This window comes from Astyanax mexicanus, chromosome 10 (genome assembly GCF_023375975.1).
Source record: "Astyanax mexicanus isolate ESR-SI-001 chromosome 10, AstMex3_surface, whole genome shotgun sequence".
Taxonomy (NCBI): domain Eukaryota; kingdom Metazoa; phylum Chordata; class Actinopteri; order Characiformes; family Acestrorhamphidae; genus Astyanax; species Astyanax mexicanus.
In genome coordinates, this window is record NC_064417.1 from 27,400,517 (window position 1) to 27,419,317 (window position 18,801).

At 41.9% G+C, this 18,801-nt stretch overlaps 1 protein-coding gene across 3 annotated transcripts in view; it reads left to right on the top strand.

The window, feature by feature from the left end:
* The window catches only part of LOC103047851 (A disintegrin and metalloproteinase with thrombospondin motifs 2), a 274,381-nt gene that overhangs the window by 245,966 nt on the left and 9,614 nt on the right, over positions 1-18,801 (top strand). For all 3 annotated transcript variants that reach the window (XM_049483934.1, XM_049483936.1, XM_049483935.1), the window contains 5 exons: positions 1,260-1,340; positions 1,505-1,668; positions 12,021-12,186; positions 12,996-13,128; positions 17,512-17,719. In XM_049483934.1, the coding sequence (XP_049339891.1) occupies positions 1,260-1,340; positions 1,505-1,668; positions 12,021-12,186; positions 12,996-13,128; positions 17,512-17,719 (752 nt within the window). The remainder of the gene's footprint in view (positions 1-1,259; positions 1,341-1,504; positions 1,669-12,020; positions 12,187-12,995; positions 13,129-17,511; positions 17,720-18,801) is intronic.

Below are 18,801 nucleotides of genomic sequence, written 5' to 3' on the forward strand. Positions count from 1 at the left end.
TGTGTCCTTCATTTAAGGTGTACTCACACTAGGCACGGTTCGGTTCTGCCCCCTTTCCATTCCCCCACTGGCCTGCACTCACACTGCGTTTAAACAATCCGTGCCTAAACACATTTACTTAATTACTCTCAGTGCTCAGTGGGCTTGCTGGTGTTGTGCCAAATTCAGCACCCCCGCCATGAAAAGCACCATCTCTTGGGAGCGTGTCTTTTTGATAAACGATTATCCACGTTACAGGGGTTGAACAAGGAAACTGAAACACCTGTCATTTTAGTGTGGGAGGATTCATGACTAAATTGGAGCAGCCTGGATGACAATCTTCATTAATTGCACATTGCACCAGTAAGAGCAGAGTGTAAAGGTTCAATTATCAGGGTAAGAGCACACTTTTGCTCAAAATATTGCAATGCACACAACATTATAGGTGACATACCAGAGTTGAAAAAAGAACAAATTGTTGGTGCACGTCTTGCTGGAGCATCTGTGACCAAGACAGCAAGTCTTTGTGATGCATCAAGAGCCACGGTATCCATGGAAATGTCAACACACCACCAAGAAGGACCAACCACATCTAACAGGATTAACTGTGGACACTGTAAGAGGAAGCTGTCTGAAAGGGATGTTCGGGTGCTAACCCGGATTGTATCCAAACAACATAAAACCACAGCTGCCCAAATCACGGCAGAATTCGATGTGCACCTCAACTCTCCTGTTTCCACCAGAACTGTCCGTCAGGACAATGAATTATTGTGCTCTAAAACCAGGTGTTTCAGTTTCATTGTTTCACCTCCATGTTAGCTCCATAGTCTTGTTCCGTGCTCTGGCACAAATCGTGCTCACACTACATGCAGTCAAAGTCAAGGTGAACAGTGCTCTGGCCTACCTCTTTAAGTGGGCCAGGGCGTGGTCCAGAGTGATCACACTAGTCAATCGAGACATGCTTTGGGAGGTAACCGTGCCTGGACATGGCACGAATTGTCTAGTGTGAGTACACCTTTAGAGGTTAAGTATTAAATTAACCCTTTGAGGCAAGTTTTGTTCTCTTTTCTTGATTTCCAATTGTGTTTAAATAGAAAATCTCTAAATGTTCCTTTTAGTTTTTTTCTGGGAACAATAAAAACTCAAATCTGTTTAAGTTTTATAGTTTGCAATTCGTCTAAATCAGTAAATATGAATTTTGAAATGTTGAATGAAAGGGTTAATCATCGTGTAGCGCAGTTCTGTAAACTCTTTTCTGCATTGATCTCTGCTGGCTGCAGGTGTTATTAAAGTACTTGAAGTTCCCAGAGGCGCAAAGCATCTGCTCGTCCAAGAACTGAATGGAACGTCGCATATTTTGGGTAAGATCTGTAAGAATTCCTGAATCTGCCAGATGAATATGAATAGGAAAGGAGCGTGGAGGGAGTTGTGTGCAGAATTTCTAAAGCTCTTTAGAAGCTATTTAGTTGCAAAGAGTGTAACACTCTCTCTTTCTCTCTTTGTTTCTACACACATGTCTGTTCAGCTGTGAAGAACAAAGCTTCCGGTGATTTCTTTCTGAACTCTCATGGAGATTACCCAGAGACGCGCTCCATCATCGAGAAAGGGGTGGAGTGGGAGTACGAGAACAAGAACAATAAGGATACCATTCAGACCACCGGCCCCCTGAAAAATGATGTTGTCATCATGGTATATATATATATATATATATATATATATAAAACCTAATATTAATATATTCACATACATAATGTAGAGTACTGACCAAAACGTTTAGAATTTGGTTATTAGAAGTTCTGTCCAGTTCAGTTAAATTCAGTGAGCTTTACAAACATGATCATCAGTTATTGGATCTCCTTGGATACTGTTTAGTGCAAAATATTGTACATATTTTGGTGAGACAGTGGTGTGAAAAAAGTGGTGTTTGCTTGTTTGCATGTTTTTCACTCTTCAATGTTTCAGATCATCAAACAAATTTAAATATTAGTCAAAGACATCACAAGTGAACACAAAATACAAAATAAAATAAGTTTTAAATGAAGGTTTTTATTATTAAGAGAGAAAAAAATCCAAACCTCCATGTCCTTATGTGAAAAAGTGTTTGCACCCCAGTTAAAACTTAACTGTGGTTTATCAGTCTCTAGCTACACCCAGGCCTGATTACCGCAACACCTGTTCTCACTCAAGAAATCACTTAACTAGTGATTAAAATAGTGATTTAAAAAGTAAAGTAGACCAAAAGATACTCAAAAGCTAGACATCATATCAATATCCAAAGATATTCAGAAACAATTGAGAAAGACGGTAATTGAGATCTATCAGTTTTGAAAAGGTTATAAAGCCATTTCTTTTCCAAGTTTTGAGACTCCAGTGAAGCACAGTGAGAGCCATTGTCCACAAATGGCAAAAAACGTGGAACAGTGGTAAACCTTCCCAGCATTGGCCAGCCAACTAAAATTACCCCAAGATCACAGCAAAGACTCATCCAAAAGGTTACAAAAGACCCCACAACAACATCCAAAGAACTGCAGGCCTCACTCATCTCAGTTAAGGCCAGCGTTCATGACTCCATCATAAGAAAGAGACTGGGAAAAAATGGCCTACATAGCAGAGTGCCAAGATAAAAAAACACTGCTGAGCAAAAAGAACATTAAGTGTCCCTTCAATTTTGTCAGAAAGCATCTTAACGATCCCCAATATTCTGTGGACTGAAGAGACAAAAGTTTAACATTTTGAAAGGTGTGTGTCGTGTTACATCTAGTATAAAAGTAACTTTGCATTTTAGAAAAAGAACATCATTCCTAGATTAAAACATGGTGGTGGTAGTGTGATGGTCTAGAGCTGTTTTGATACTTCAGGAACTGGAAGACTTGCTGTGATAAATGGAACCATAATTCTACTATTACGACTCCGGAAGAAATGTTGTCAGTTGAACAATTTAATGTTTTAACATATTTAGCAAAACAAAGATACATATATAAAGAGGTTATATTGAAACAGTCCTCTAGTAGAGTCTTTGGCGTAGGCCCCGTCATCGGCCCAGGGCTTGATTCATCTGGGCTCTGCAGATCCTGTCGTACATTGGAGACAGGTGCGAAGCAAACCCCAAAAGTGAAAGAATTAATATATATATATATATATATATATATACCCACCAGTAAATCTTTACTTTATTCTACATCCTGTAATAAAAGAAACGATTGATTAATAATTAGCATAATAATAAACGATACCGTACTTTTAAACGATAGCTCTTTAGCACCGGTGACTGTGGACAGTGAAGTATTTCCTTTTATACCTCGGATATCCCCACGCATAAGTGAGTTTATTAGCATTTAACTCGTGGATTGTGTGAGCACATGCTTGATGCATCTAAATGTGGGTGCCCTGTGCAGTAACAAGCAGAGTTAACGTAGGTGTAGTGTCCAGTGATGCGCTTGCATTGCGCCAACTTTCCATGCTGTTAGTATGGGCCGATGCCCTCATTCATACATACGCTTGCTACGGGCCTGAGCGGGGTGCTCCCCTGAAGCGTACGGGCGGCGAGCCCTTCACTCATTCTTTCTTCATTCGATCATTACATATTCATTCATTCAGTTATCCATTCATCCGAGCATGCGCGGGGAATGCCCCCAAACATACAGGCCATGTGCCTACATTCAAACATTTAATTCTTTCATTCTTTAATTAGTTCTGCATTCATCCGATCAATACATTACATTTGGCAGACACTTTTGTCTAAAGCGACGTAAATAGTGAAGTACAGAAATAATAGAAGGTAGAAAAACAACTTAATATAGGGCCTTAAGGATATCAGAGGGAAATTGTGTGATAGGGGAGTGAAGAAGGGGAAGAAGGAAGATACGTTAGCAAGAAGGAAATAAGGTTATGCGAGGGGTGCGCCCCCAAGCATACGGGCCACGGGCCCTACATTCATACACGTGGGCGTCGAGCCCGATCAAAGCATGCTTTGCTGTTAGTGAGGGCCATGGTCAAAACATGCATCTAGGTTGGCATCGAGCCCATCATGCGCGGGGACTGCCCCCAAAGCATGCGTTGCTGTTAGTAACGGGCTGCGCGCCCTGTAAAATGCTTTGGCGACGAGCCTGACAAGCGTGGGGTTTGACCCCTGAAAAAACATGCTGTTAGTAACATGCAATAATCCCCATGTCATGTCGTCTGGGCTGTAAGCCCAAGATAAAGAGGAGATTGTCTCCTGGCTTGTGTTGATGTAAATGACCACGGGCCATAATGCCTTAAGCTATATATAAACATGTGATAATCAGCAGTGTTGGGAGAGTATTTCAGATTGTTTTAATAACTGGTTAATACTGTTAGTGAAGCATTGAAACAATAAGCAAATGTTGATGTATAATAGATCATTTAAATCGCCGGATTGATGCACAAATTAACATACTCTAAAGTATGTAGTACTTCCACCACCTCCAGTGTTTGCTTATAAATAGAACTTACTTAGACAGTGTTGAATGAGCTCGCTGAGCGTTCAGCAGTAGGTCCAGTTCTGTGGGACAAGTGTGCTGAAATTACCCATCTCTCAGGTAGCAAAATGGTGACGTCAGCTTCGCTGAGGATGTGGCTGCGTCGTTCTTAAAGAGAGCGACCAACGTAGCAGGATGGAGATGGTCAGCGATTCCTAATTGACATTTGACAGGTGAAATCTTACCACCGTTTCGCCATAGGGTAGCTATTAGGTAAAACCAACAGAGGTGCATTAAGTTTAGAAGAGCGTGAAAGCAGATAGATAGCCTCAGAAGTGTAAAGGCAGAAATCGGAGTGCACTTTTAGCATTTTAATTGTAAAACAGGGCCCTGTTATCTGTAATAGAATGTTTCGTGAAAACAGTAATGAAGGAAGGACTAAAGCTTAAATCAGACAGCGTGAGGCCATTGAACTGATCAAATAAATATTGTCGGCGCGAGCTTGTGAAAAGCCTGTGCGCTTAAATCCATAAAAGCTGCCGTATGCAGTTGAAACATAGGGAGAATATATCAGACTTGTAAATTAGATGCATATCTTTAAATAGAAATCTATCTTAAATGGAGGAAGAGGATTTTGCAATGCCTTTGAGGAGTAAGCATATAGCTGGATTAGAAAATGAACTCGGATAATCTGACTATTACGACGTGCCTTATTTAATTGGCAACAATAATTTTTTATAGAGAGAAATTTTGTTACCAATTATTAAATTAATTTATAATTACTGATTCCCAGGTAATTAAACTGAGCAATGACATGATCGGAGTGCAAGCAGAAAAACCTTAATGAGCTTCGTGATCACTGCTTCGCGGTCACAATATATTTATTAATAATTTCAGAGAAAATAATAAGTAATGAAACGCACGCGATCACCACCGATCATTTCGTACAGAACTGAGAGGCAGATCCAGGGGCGAGGGTTAAAATTAATTGTCAACAGTCGGCAAACTATCGCCCTTGGAAATAAACCCCCAAAAACCGACAAACAGAACGGCGCTCGCATCGAGCGCGGCCGAAAAACGGCGCCGAGGAGAACAATTAGAAATACCGGACCACAACCAAGAAAGCGAGACTAGAAAGGCTACAAACGACACAGCAAACAGCGAAGACACGAAAAGCACCCAAGCGAAATCGCGAGCCCAGAGATAGAAAGAGATAGATATATAGATATATAATTTATCCCAAAGGAAATTAAAGCACCCAAGCGAAATCACGAGCCCAGAGACAGACAAAGAGATAGATATATAGACATATTATGTATCCATAAGGAAATGTAGACATCCAGCAGCAACAGCACAATATATAAGAAACAAAGAACAGTAAGAATAAAGAAACACACTAGATACGGATCAAAACACAGAAGAATAGAAAAGACATAAGAAGAAATCCAAATAGAATATAAAAGTTAATAAGAAGAGAAGTCGGGAAGCAGGTAATCAGCAGTAAATAGTTTTAAAAAAGCAGAGTAGACATTTCCGTAAACTAAGCTTTAACAAGATATCCATTCGTTTAAAATTTCAATCGGTGTATTTCACAATATTTCGTAAGATTAACCGTATTATTTTTTATCCTATTACGGTTTTATAATATAGTTTATATTAGTTCGTATTCTATTATTTTTAGCATTACTAGCATTACTAGCAATATTAATAAATATTATTCATTTAATTTTGTGCTTTTTCTACGTACAGCACACTTTGAGCTGCATTTTAATGTATGAAGGGGCTATAAAAATAAAGATTAATATTGGTAGTATTAGTATAAGTACTATCATAACCATTATTATTATTATAATTACCACTATTATTATTATGATTATTATTATTATTATCATCATTATCATTACATAAGACTATATAAAAAAACGTAATATAGTCGTAAACCGGGCAGAGCAGTAGATGTTGCCAACTGCCATCAAATAATTTACGGAGCATAGTGCAAGGAGCAACGACATGAATCGCAAGAGACTGAAAGCACCGAGAAACACGAACATGCATATGATACAAATATTTCTAAGAAGTGAATGTGAAAACTCAATCATGAGTAACCGTGTGTGACAGTAAGGGAGGCGAGGTCGGGGAAGAGATGGCGGAAAGAATGAAGTAGTGAGTAGTAGAATAATGTCCGAGTAGTGCGACTGAATCAAAACTCAGGCAGCAGCAGCATCACGTCCCCGACGGAAGGAGTTAGAGTCTGGAAAATCAACAGAACAGCGAACAGGAGACAGAAAAAAAAAAAAAAGAAGAGGTAGAAGAGCGGCCAGCCACAAGGTCAAAAGACCGCGAGGAGTACCATCCACGCGCCGGGGGCAAACGGGCTTCGGAAGGAAGGCAAAAGAAGAACCTTACCTTGTAGGATGACAGCACGCAAGCGCGGGGAAAACCATAGCAGCATCAGGAGAAACAAACGGCCTACCAAAAGCCGGGCCAGGCACGGCAGTAGCTAAACAGGAGGAGGAAGAGGCCATGGCAGCAGAGGACCCAGGCAGAAACACGCTTGGCAGCGCAGCAGCAGATCCGGCAGAAGCGCCAGGTAGGGCAGCAGCAGATCCGGCAGAAGCGCACCAGCAGCGCAGTAGCAGCAGCAGCAGCAGATCCAGCAGAAGCGCACCAGCAGCGCAGTAGCAGCAGCAGAAGCACACCAGCAGCGCAGTAGCAGCAGCAGCAGCAGCAGATCCAGCAGCAGCGCAGTAGCAGCAGCAGAAGCGCACCAGCAGCGCAGTAGCAGTAGCAGCAGCAGCAGCAGATCTGACAGAAGCGCACCAGCAGCACAGTAGCAGCAGACCCAGCAGATCCAGCAGAAGCGCACCAGCAGCGCAGCAGCAGCAACAGCAGCAGACCCAGCAAAAGCGCACCAGCAGTGCAGTAGCAGTAACAGTCGAAGATCGAGGCAGGAGCGCGCAGTCAGCGCATAAACAGTAGAAGATTCAGGAGGGAGCGCGCCAAGCAGCGCAGCGACGGTAAAAGTTCCAGGGAGAGCGCGCCAGAAGGAGAAAGATCCGGGCAGGCCCGCGCCAGTCGTAACTGCAGCAGCAGAGGTCAGGGGAGTCGGAGCGAAGGCAGAGGGGCCGGGTGAACCGGTGTTCTGTTGCACTTTGCCACCCTGTCGAACCGTGCAACTGTAGTACAAAATAAAAAAGTAAAAGTGCTAGAAAAAGCCCCATATTCAAACATGCTTCAGCAGGAAATTCATAAAGCCGAAACAAAATATCGGAGAACAGTTTAGAGCAAGGAGGGGAAACCACAACTTAACAGAAAACCATACAAGAAGAAAACAAACAATGGTCCCGCATGGGCACTGGCGTCGAGAAGCACATCTGGACACATCAGAACACTGCGTTGCAGGGAGAGGCAACCCGGAAGCAGATCCACAACGCTCTTCGACAGCGACCAAACGAGAGTCCGAACTCCACACCGAGACAGCGACCGCCTGAAGGACCGGGACAGCTGGGGCTTATCGCCGACATTGGGCTGGGGCGGCGGCGGGACAGAGCAGGAGGGGGTAGAGAAGCGGGCCGGCCAGCCAACGGCGCGGCACGTGGCAAGCAGATTTCGTCTTCCCTGCACCGCCGACCGGACGAGGGGAGCGGCAGCCGTCAGTAGGAGCGGGAGGCGCTGGTAGCAGGAGCGAGAGGCGTCCGACGACAAAGGGGCCAGCAGCAGGAGGCCAGCACGGGACGCCGGTCGGACACACGAGAGGCGAGAATGGGACATAAAAGAGAGAAGTCCGGACGACACTAAGAACGACCATCAGCGTCTGAAAGGCAGCAAAGGTACTGAATGAGTGATCTTATTTAAAGGCAGAGGGAACAGCTGATTGGATAGGTAATTAGGTGACGTAGCATTGGAGTCTTTAGTAGAACTTTCGCTGCGCTTTCATTTTCTGCTGTCTACCAAACGATCCTGAAGGAGAATGTCCGACCATCTGTTCATGACCTCAAGCTGAAACGAACTTGGGTTCTGCAGCAGGACAATGACCCAAAACACACCAGCAAGTCCAACTCTGAATGGCTGAAGAAAAACAAAATGAAGACTTCGGAAGTGACCTAGTCCTGACCTCAACCCTATTGAGATGCTGAGGCATGACCTTACAAAGGCCGTTCATGCTAGAAAACCCAATGTGGCGGAATTACAACTGCAAGTTACCACAAATACTTGATTCTAGGTTTTGCTGCTAAGGGTGGCCCAACCAGTTATTAGTTTTAGGGGGCAAACATTTTGCATTTTGTGTTTACTTGTGTTGTCTTTGACTAATATTTAAATTAGTTTGATGATCTGAAACATCTGAGAGTGAGAAACATGCAAAAGAATAAGTAATAATAATGAGGGAACTTTCTTAAAGGTGCTGTAGGGATGCTATGGCTATTCTACACTGAAAATGACCTGCTTCCATCCCGCTTTTGTCCTGGTCAATTATATGTGCAATACTATGGTCTTGCCAGTACGGCTAATTGAACTGAATTAAATGTATGTTTTCTTTCCAAAATTCTGAACCACAGAGTAGAATCAAATACATCAAATATATTTAAAATCTTCCCGAATCTATACCTTAAACCATAAATATTAACAGTATAGTTCAGGATTGTGAATAGGATATAATATTTTAAGGCTTTGTATTAGCATTATACACTGTTTAATCTGCAACGTGATGATGTAGACAGGGTATACTCTTCCTGCTGAAGATTTTTTTCTCTGATAGAAATCTCAAAGCTTGAAACTGTTCCTAATAGTTCCGGAGAGTTAGAGTTAGTTTTTCAGAGAGCAGCAGGTCTCTGCAAGTAATGATTTCTGCAGTTTTGACCATGCTCTGAAGTTAGAATCTCTGTTGTGTGGTTGTTAGAGATGATGTAAGGCCAGATGTTGTAATAACAGAGTAGAGCTGTGGTAGGTTGAACGTTTTTTTGGCTTATTTTTTTTTCCACTGCTGAATAAAATCACGTCCTCTGCCTCGCTTACTTTATGACATAACCTGTAATGTTGTTATCTCATTTGACATCGTGGGAGTTTTATTGTTAAGAGAAATGTTTTTGAAGTGGCCTGATGTGGAGAAGCTGAGTCACTGATAATTAAAGAGAGAGGAGTTGAGGATGGAGAGGCCTGTGGAGCTCCAGTGCTGAGGGTCGGCGAGGCTGAGGAATGATTTCCCAGCCTGCCTGTCAGGAAATCAGTGATCCACCAACAGATGGAGTCATGCACAGACAGCTGAGACAGCCTGGTTCATAGGAGCTGTGGGATTAATGTATTAAACGCAGGATTCAAGCTGAGGAACAGAATCTTTTGTAGGATTCTGCTCAGTCCAAATGCTGGAGAAGAGAGTGTTCAGTTTTGGTCCTGGAGGAATTTAGTGCAGTGCAGTTTGGTGATATCCGTTCTCAAACAAACAAACAAACTACTTATGAGTAAAGCACTTTAATTAAAAACACTGCATTAACCAGAGGTATAGTGGTGCTTGAAAGTTTGAGAATCCTTTGAGAGAAGTTTGAGAACCCAAATTTCTATATTCCTGCTTAAATATGACCTACAGCATCATTAGATCTATCTTAAAAATAGATAAAGAGAACACAGTTAAATAAATGAGACATTTTAGGAAAAGTATCCAATAATACATATTTGTGAGTGCCAGAAGTATGTGATGCTCTAGGATTAGCAGTTAGTTTAAAGGGGAAATTAAAAAGTCGGATGGTTTTATTTAACCCTTTTAACCCTGATTTTGTTTATGTTCCAGCAAGGGAAAAATGTAAGAATGCTGTTTTCTGTCAGTAATGCACAGAAAAGGAGTCTCTACATAAAATTAAATCCAATTAATTAAAATATCTAATTGCTTTTTTAATGTCTATTGCATTGGAAGTCCGTTTAACATTTCTGTTTTATGTTCAATATTGACCTTCATATTTCACAAGCCATCCCTAAATAGTAAAATAAACATGATAAAATAATAATAATAAATAATTGACTCAGTAAAAATGACCTTACTTTGCCTTGCTGGCTGTAGTGATGCCGTGTCCTAATGTCTGAGTTGCTGTTCTTTTCCTGTGCAGTGGGCAGATGGTTGGATAACACCGTTGATGGTATTATTGATTGACTGATCTGCATATTGTAATGTGTCTGCGTACCAAAGTAGTTGAACCTGAAAGGGCGCTGCAGACGCGGAAATTACCACAATAAAAGAGTTGTTTTAAGGTTAGAAAATGTTAATAAACAAAATTCTCATTTACCTGGGTTCTTTTCAGCTACTTTTAAATGTTTTGGGTCATATTTATGCAGACTTTTTTAATGGTTTTACCAACTTCCAAGCATATTGGTTGTTACATTCCCATTTTCTACCTAGAGGGCTGTGGGATCAATAAGGCATTAACAAATTATTAAAATCAGGAAAAAGACATAAAACTAAAGGTAAAAAGAGCTTTTTTTATTAAAACAGACTCACATTTTAAAACTTGCTGTGGTTTGAAGTACCACACTGGAAGAATTCAACTTGACCACACCAAAGAAAAGAACATAATAGAACAGAACACACTTCCATACTCTACACTACAAAACTAATAAATCAAAAAGCTAACAACTCCAACAACTTTCCTGGCCAAAAAAAACAAAATACATTGGGTAATGCATCTACCCTTTTAACCTAGACCATCTAACCTCTAACTCAACAGAGCAGAGTCTACAAGGTGTGGAATCTACAGAATAGGTGTACCTTTCTTACCTGTTTGAAACCCCTGTTGAAGCAACAAATAAACTGCTTATATAGTTAATATAGTTAAATATAGTTAAAACACCTTAAACCAAAACAGTTCCCAAACACAAACTGTAAAACTCACTAAAACAAACTCCCAATTCTACAGATCCCCCAACTAAGCAGTCCTTAAAGAAAAGATAAAACACCAAACAACTAAACCACCAAAGCACATGGTGTGACAACTCCCCCCAAATCAACTAGGCCTCCCATTGGTCAGCAGGAACTGGAGTCACCAGCATGTCCTGTGTAAGGAGAGACATGGGAGAGAGAGAAAAACACAGAACTAAAAAATAAAAACAGTCATACTGGTTATGCTACTACTCCATCAGCAGCTGGAGTCAGAGAGAGCACAACTGGTCACACTCTCTTTGGGCAGATATAGAAGGTGGCAGTTCTTCCCTTCATCCCTCCCATTGTGAAGCTGGCCAACACAGAGCTTGGGACCCAGTTCTTTCCTCTAAGTTCTTTGGTGGCAGTTGAAAAACAAGCAGTGGCAGACTTTACATATATTGCAGGAGGCATCTGCTCATCCTCAGTGGAGCATGAGGATGGAGTATCAGTGGAGTATCAGAAAATAAAAATATTATGCTGTGTTTTAGTCTGCTTACCTTACCTAAAGTGGAGGCTGGAAACTAACTGTGAATACTTCAATCAAATCATATATGTTTTAGTAAGATGACCACCAGTCTCTACTGTTTTAAGCAGAAAATGAAGTAATAAAATAAAATAAAAAACAGAATATCTTGCCCTGTGTTCTAGTTTCAGTTTGATAATTGTAGCTTTTTTACGTTATTCACTGCTCTTGCTAGATCCGGATGCACGGCTCAACCAGAACGAAGGTGTCGGCGAAGTACATCATTGATAATGAAAGACTGAGTGACGGGGCCAACGAGAACAACATGGTGCCGGACAACGCAGTGCCGTACTCCTGGGTGTTGAAGAGATGGACTCCCTGCTCCAAGACCTGCGGAGGAGGTACTTATTTCATCCTTGATTACAGCCCTAACAGCTTGTTTACTTATTACATATTACATTTCCTCATGCAGAAAGAACAGGTCCACATTTTTACACCATTATTGACCATTTCTACAGGAGAACAACATCAATTTAGTGAAAATGCACTAATCTATTGGTAGGGGATAACCCATCCAATATGCTCAAATATCATTAAAAGCAAATAAAGAACTCTCAGTTAAATGTTAATGATTCTATAATGAATGTAACCTTGCACCTAACCCTAACCCTATACCCCAAACTTAACCTTTAAGATTTAGGGTTAGGTTAGCATAAGCATTCATAATTATTTCCATTCAGCTGAAAGTTCGGTTGCATTTAATAGATATTAGTTAGTTAAATGTTAGTTGAATTTTAGGTGAGCTTCAATAAGTCATCTATAATGGGCCATCCAAGTAAAGTGATCCGGAATATCCATTAACCTGAGCTATCAGTCAAATGCTTAAACCCTAGAACCCAAGCCTAGATGTGTTCACGCCTACATGCCAACGTTCTAGAAATCAAAACCCATCTGCTTGCTTTAAGAGAGGGAAATACTGTAGATCGTGTCACCCCTATTATCAAGTATTACATTCCAATGTTTTCTTTCTCTCACTAAGGTTAGTTACTATTTAAGGTCACACAGTTACAAGCTTGACAGTGAGTCTAAGAGACACTTTAAAAATAGTAATGTTAAAATTATTTTACCTCCCCTGCTGATGCTGCGAAATGACCAGCTGTGCATGGTGCCTTTCATTGTGTGTGTGTGTTTTTGTGTGTGTGTGATGAAGGTACACAGACGACGCGCTACGGCTGCCGTAAAAATGCTGAGATGAGGATGGTGCACCGGAGCTTCTGTGATAAAATCAGGAAGCCCCCCGACTTTTACAGAGATTGCTACCTAAGAGAGTGTGTTCAGCCCATGTAAGTGTTTGGGTGTATGTGTGTTTGTGTGTCAGTGTTAGGGGTGGGAGATATGGCCCTAAAATAATATCACGATATTTCATGGTATTTTCGCGATACCGATACTCTTGGTGATATGTCGAAATACTGAATTCAAGAATACACTACTGCACCAAAATGAACATAACATTTTCTTATTGCATACAATATGATATTGCGCACCCTTAACTGAGATTTTAAAAAATACAGATTTGTAACAAAAGTCAAAGATCCAGAATGTCATGATACTAATAATGCACTCCATATATCTCCATATATCCAGGATTAAAGTTAAAAATATATGATACTGGACAGATATAATCTGTCTCTAGTAGATATATAATGGGAAATGAGAACAGTGTAATTTGTTCTTTTGCTACAAACAGTAAAAAAAAAGTATCCTAATGTGATGATTAGGGGTGTGTGATATGGCACGATATTTCAGGGTAAAATATCGTTCACGATATTGAAAAATGTTGGTGATATTATCGCGTACGATACGATATGGTACACTCTTAGTCAGTGTTCATGTTTTTGTCACCATGTTGCCCTTTTTAAAAGTACATGTTTCAGTGTTTGGCCAAAAATGGTTAAAACACATGAAAAAAATAAATAAATTATCAAATTTCGGACATCCCACTTCACCTGCAACACACAGGGTTCTCCCATATATTGAAAACAGCTCCTTGATGAATGTTAACCAGTAAATATTTATTGCTATAAATGTGAAATATATATATATAAAGTTTATTAATATACTGAGCAACCGATTATTATTCTTTAAGAAGTGCAGGCTATTTCATTCCATCGTTTTTTACATGACTAGTTCTGGTCTTCAGTATGATTGAATGCCGCGTGAGTCATTTTTTGGTGGGGAAAAAAATAGGCTTAGGTGTTTCTATTTAGCCCTTAAACTTCACTTAACGTCACTATGGATTCGTCACTGTGAGAGCGGACAGAGACAGCGCGCGGAGCGGCAAATCTAAGGGCGGTGGGCTCGCTATCCTCATTAACAATAGATGGTGTAATCCTGGCCATGTGACTGTTAAAGAGACTATCTGCTGCCGGGATGTTGAACTGCTCGCGGTGAGTTTAAGACCATATTACGTCCCGCGGGAGTTCTCACACGCCATTGTTGTTTGTGTGTACTTGCCCCCCCGAGCGGATGTGGAGGCTGCGTGTGACGTCATACACGCGACCATCGCCAGGCTCCAGACACAACACCCGGATGCTTTTGTCGCTCTCTCTGGTGACTTCAACCACATCACGCTGGATTCCACACTGACTTCTTTTACCCAGTATGTGGACTGTCCCACCAGAAAAAACAGGACAATTGACCTCCTGTATGCTAACATCAGTGATGCGTACACCGCCATCCCACTGCCCCCACTTGGAAAATCTGATCACAATCTGGTTTTCCTGAAGCCTCATTACAAACCCTGTGTGATGAGGCAACCAACCACAACACGCTCCTTCAGGAAGTGGTCCCAGGAGGCAGAGGAGACCTTGAAGGACTGCTTTGCATCCACAGACTGGAGTGTGCTTCAGGACTCTCACGGTGAGTACATTGAGGGGGTAGCAGACTGCACAACTGACTATCTGAACTTTTGCATGGACATTGTGGTTCCTGTAAGAACTGTTCGCTGCTTTGCCAACAACAAGCCCTGGATTACAAGCGACGTAAAGGACCTCTTAAACAAAAAGAAGAGGGCCTTTAAAGACAAGAACCAGGAGGAGTTGAAGAATATTCAGCGCGAACTCAAGTCCTGCTTAAAGGAGGCTAAGGAGACCTACAGGAAGAAGGTTGAGCAGAAGTTACAAGTTAACAACATGAAGGAAGTTTGGGACGGTATGAGGACAATCACAGGGTGCAAGCCAAAGAGTGATAGTGCAACAGCTGGTGGTGTGGAGAGAGCGAACGAACTCAATCTCTTCTATAACCGGTTTGATTGCCCTGTTTCATCCTCACCTGCTTCTGTCTGTCCTGCTATCTCAGCAACCTCAGCCTCTGCCCCACTGGACACCTCCCTACCTCTTCTGAGTGCTGCTCAGGTCTCCCTCTCACAGACTGTCAGCACATCCAGTCCGCCCCCCCTCACCTCCCCCCTCCACCTCTCTGCAGACCAGGTCACAGGGGCGCTGAGGAGACTTCGCTCAGGGAAATCAGCTGGACCTGACGAGGTGAGCCCGAGACTTCTTAAGGCGTGCGCCTTTGAACTTGGGTTACCCTTCAACATGAGCCTGCAGTTGGGGAGGGTTCCTACGCTGTGGAAAACTTCATGCCTGGTCCCTGTTCCCAAGAAACCTCGCCCCAGTGAGCTCAACGACTTCAGGCCAGTAGCTTTGACCTCGCACATTATGAAGACCATGGAACGACAGTTTCTCCCACTCCTCAGACCCCAGGTACAGCATGCACTGGACCCTCTCCAGTTTGCATATCGGGAGAAGATTGGTGTTGAGGATGCAGTCATCTACCTCCTCCACCGAACCTACTCTCATCTTGACAAGGGGAGTAGTGCTGTGAGAATCATGTTTTTTGATTTCTCCAGTGCTTTTAACACCATCCAGCCTCCACTTCTCAGAGACAAGCTGGTGAAGATGAATGTGGATCCTCACCTGGTGTCCTGGATCACAGACTACCTCACCTGCAGACCACAGTACGTGAGGCTCACTGACGGCACATCGGAGACTGTGGTCAGTAGCACTGGAGCACCACAGGGGACTGTGCTCTCCCCCTTCCTCTTCACTCTCTACACATCAGACTTCCAGTACAACTCTGAGATGTGCCACCTGCAGAAATTCTCGGATGACACTGCCATCGTTGGGTGTGTGAAGGGTGGTCAGGAGGAGGAGTACAAGAGACAGGTGGATGACTTTGTTGCTTGGTGCCGACTGAACCAACTGCAGTTGAACATATCCAAGACCAAGTAGATGGTGGTGGACTTCCGTAGGTCTGGACCACCCTTGCAGCCAGTCTCCATCGAGGGGGTTGATGTGGAGACAGTAAAGACCTACAAGTACCTTGGTCTGCAGCTGGACAACAAACTGGATTGGTCAACAAATACAGAAACCCTGTACAGGAAGGGACAGAGCCGGCTCTATTTCTTGAGGAGACTGCGGTCCTTTAACATCTGTAAGAAGCTTCTGCAGATGTTCTACCAATCAATCGTGGCCAGCATTCTCTTCTACGCTGTGGTGTGCTGGGGAGGCAACATGAAGAGGAGAGACGCATCACGGCTGGACAAGCTGGTCAGGAGGGCCGGGGCAGTGGTTGGAATGGAGCTGGACTCTCTGGTTACAATAGCTGAGAGAAGGACTTTGGATAAACTGCTTTCTATCATGAACAATGATAGTCACCCACTTCACACCACCATCATGAAGCAGAGGAGTGTGTTCAGTGGCAGACTGCTGTCACAGAGCTGCACAACAGACAGACTCAGAAAATCCTTCATTCCGAGAGCCATCAGACTCTTTAACTCCTCCCATCGGGGACGGGATGCTGCTGACGACTGAGTTTAATCCAGGCACACCACTTGGACATTATTCAACAACTTAATTATTTATATTAACACTTCCCCAACCTCGCTTACATTAAAGTATACCTTACTCATGATTGGGTATTCACATTTTCACATTCTCTTTTTAGAACTGTCTTGTAACGTATGCATACTTATATTATATTATATTTCTATGTCACATCAGTCACTTTCGTAATCGATGTCATTGCACTTTACTCTGTTAATTATTTAATTATTTATGACCATTAGCAACATCTACTGCACTGCTCCGTTTACAGATAGATCCTTACCTTGTATAGTTAGTTTTTTTTTTTTTTTTTATATATTTTCTATTCTTCTGTGTTTTGATTTGTCTGAGTATGTTTCTTATTGTATTGTGTTGTTGCTGCTGGATGCCTAAATTTCCTTCGGGATAAATAAAGTATCTATCTATCTATCTATCTATCTATCTATCTATCTATCTATCTATCTATCTATCTATCTATGAGGCCATGAACATCTCTCTGATCAACTCGTATTTCTGAGGGTTTTCTTTTACTAACTACTGCAGACAAGGGAGGCTGAGAAACAGTTTCATATGTAGCATGCATATACAACTCAGAGACCGTTAGTATTTCACAAAAAAACAAGAAAAAGTGGATTTTAATGGAAGGTGACCTTTAACAAACACATTTTTGAATAATGCTAAATTATTATTATATTGGGGTGTTATGTTCTCATGAAATTCCTTTAAGGTTGGCAAGTCTGTGTTTCTCTGAGTAAAAAACAAACAAACTGTAGTCTAAAATATCTGTTACTATCTAAGTACTAACTACTAACTATTTGTTTGTGTGTGTGTTTTGTATAGATGGGTGGCTGGAGAGTGGGGGGAGTGCAGTAAGTCCTGTGGCAGGTCGGGCACTCAGACCCGCTCTGTGCGCTGCGTCCAGCCTCTGGGAGACGGGAAGTTCAAGTCCGTCCGCAGTCGGTACTGCAGTGATGAGCGTCCGGAGTCCCGCAGAGACTGCAACCGCATGCTCTGCCCTGCAGAGTGGAAACTGGGCCCATGGTCACAGGTACTGTTAACCGAATATTATCTATCTATCGATCTACACACACTGAACATGAACATATGAACATAGAGCAGGCTGAAGTTTACCTTCTGTATAAATGAATCTCCAGCTTTCACAGGATATCTGAAAAATGTGGTAGTGTTTAATAACATTGGAGGTGAGGCCCAAAAAGGAGTAGTCTAAGCCAGCCCAGGGCATACACAAATGATGTGCCTGCTTAGGGCCTCTACGCCATCAGGGGCCCCCCAAGAGCACCAAGATATCATGATCAAAAAATATACATATAATTAATATATTTTAAAAACAACATAACATGATACAATGTTGTATTACACATATAAAACCACACAAATACTAGGTTACTGGTGGCCCACCAATATTAGGTTGATTAATTCCTGCTGCTGCTGATGGTCACCAGAAAGGTGTGCAACTCCCTGTCTGTACGAGCAAAGATAGTACAGATAGGCCTAAATTAAAGTAATTTATCATCTAGGTCTATGTAATTTTTAGCAGAAGCATTGTTGATGTATTTTGGAAAGAAATGAGAAAAGAAGAACATTTTTGTGAGTTTGCTACCTCTGTAAGGTTAAAAATTACAGAATTAAACTGGTATGGTATAAGCTATTTACAAATAATGCTAATGATAGTGGATATGTTACAAACACAATGTAGGTTATGGAATGATAATGCATCTGGTGCTGATGTGGTGGTATGGCGAGCCCCACATGAAAGTCTGCTTAGGACCCCATAAATGCTTGGGCCAGCCCTGGGAGTAGACATAGACAGTATCGAGTAGTAGGTAGAGTATACAGGGCTTAACATGTTGTTGTGACACCCAGTGGACAATCAGAAAATCACTAGGGATTGTATCCGATTAACATGACTAGAAAAACTAAAGCTATGATTTTATACGTTTTCCTTCTTCAGCGAAGCATAGTATCAGGCACTAAAGTGTGATAGACATCTTAATTCTCTTTCGTAGCCTCATAACTCTGGGTTTAAAGTCCCGTACAGATGAGCTTGAAAAGGCATACTTCAAAGAAATTAGACATGTATAAAACGCTGTATTTTCACAAATATATTAA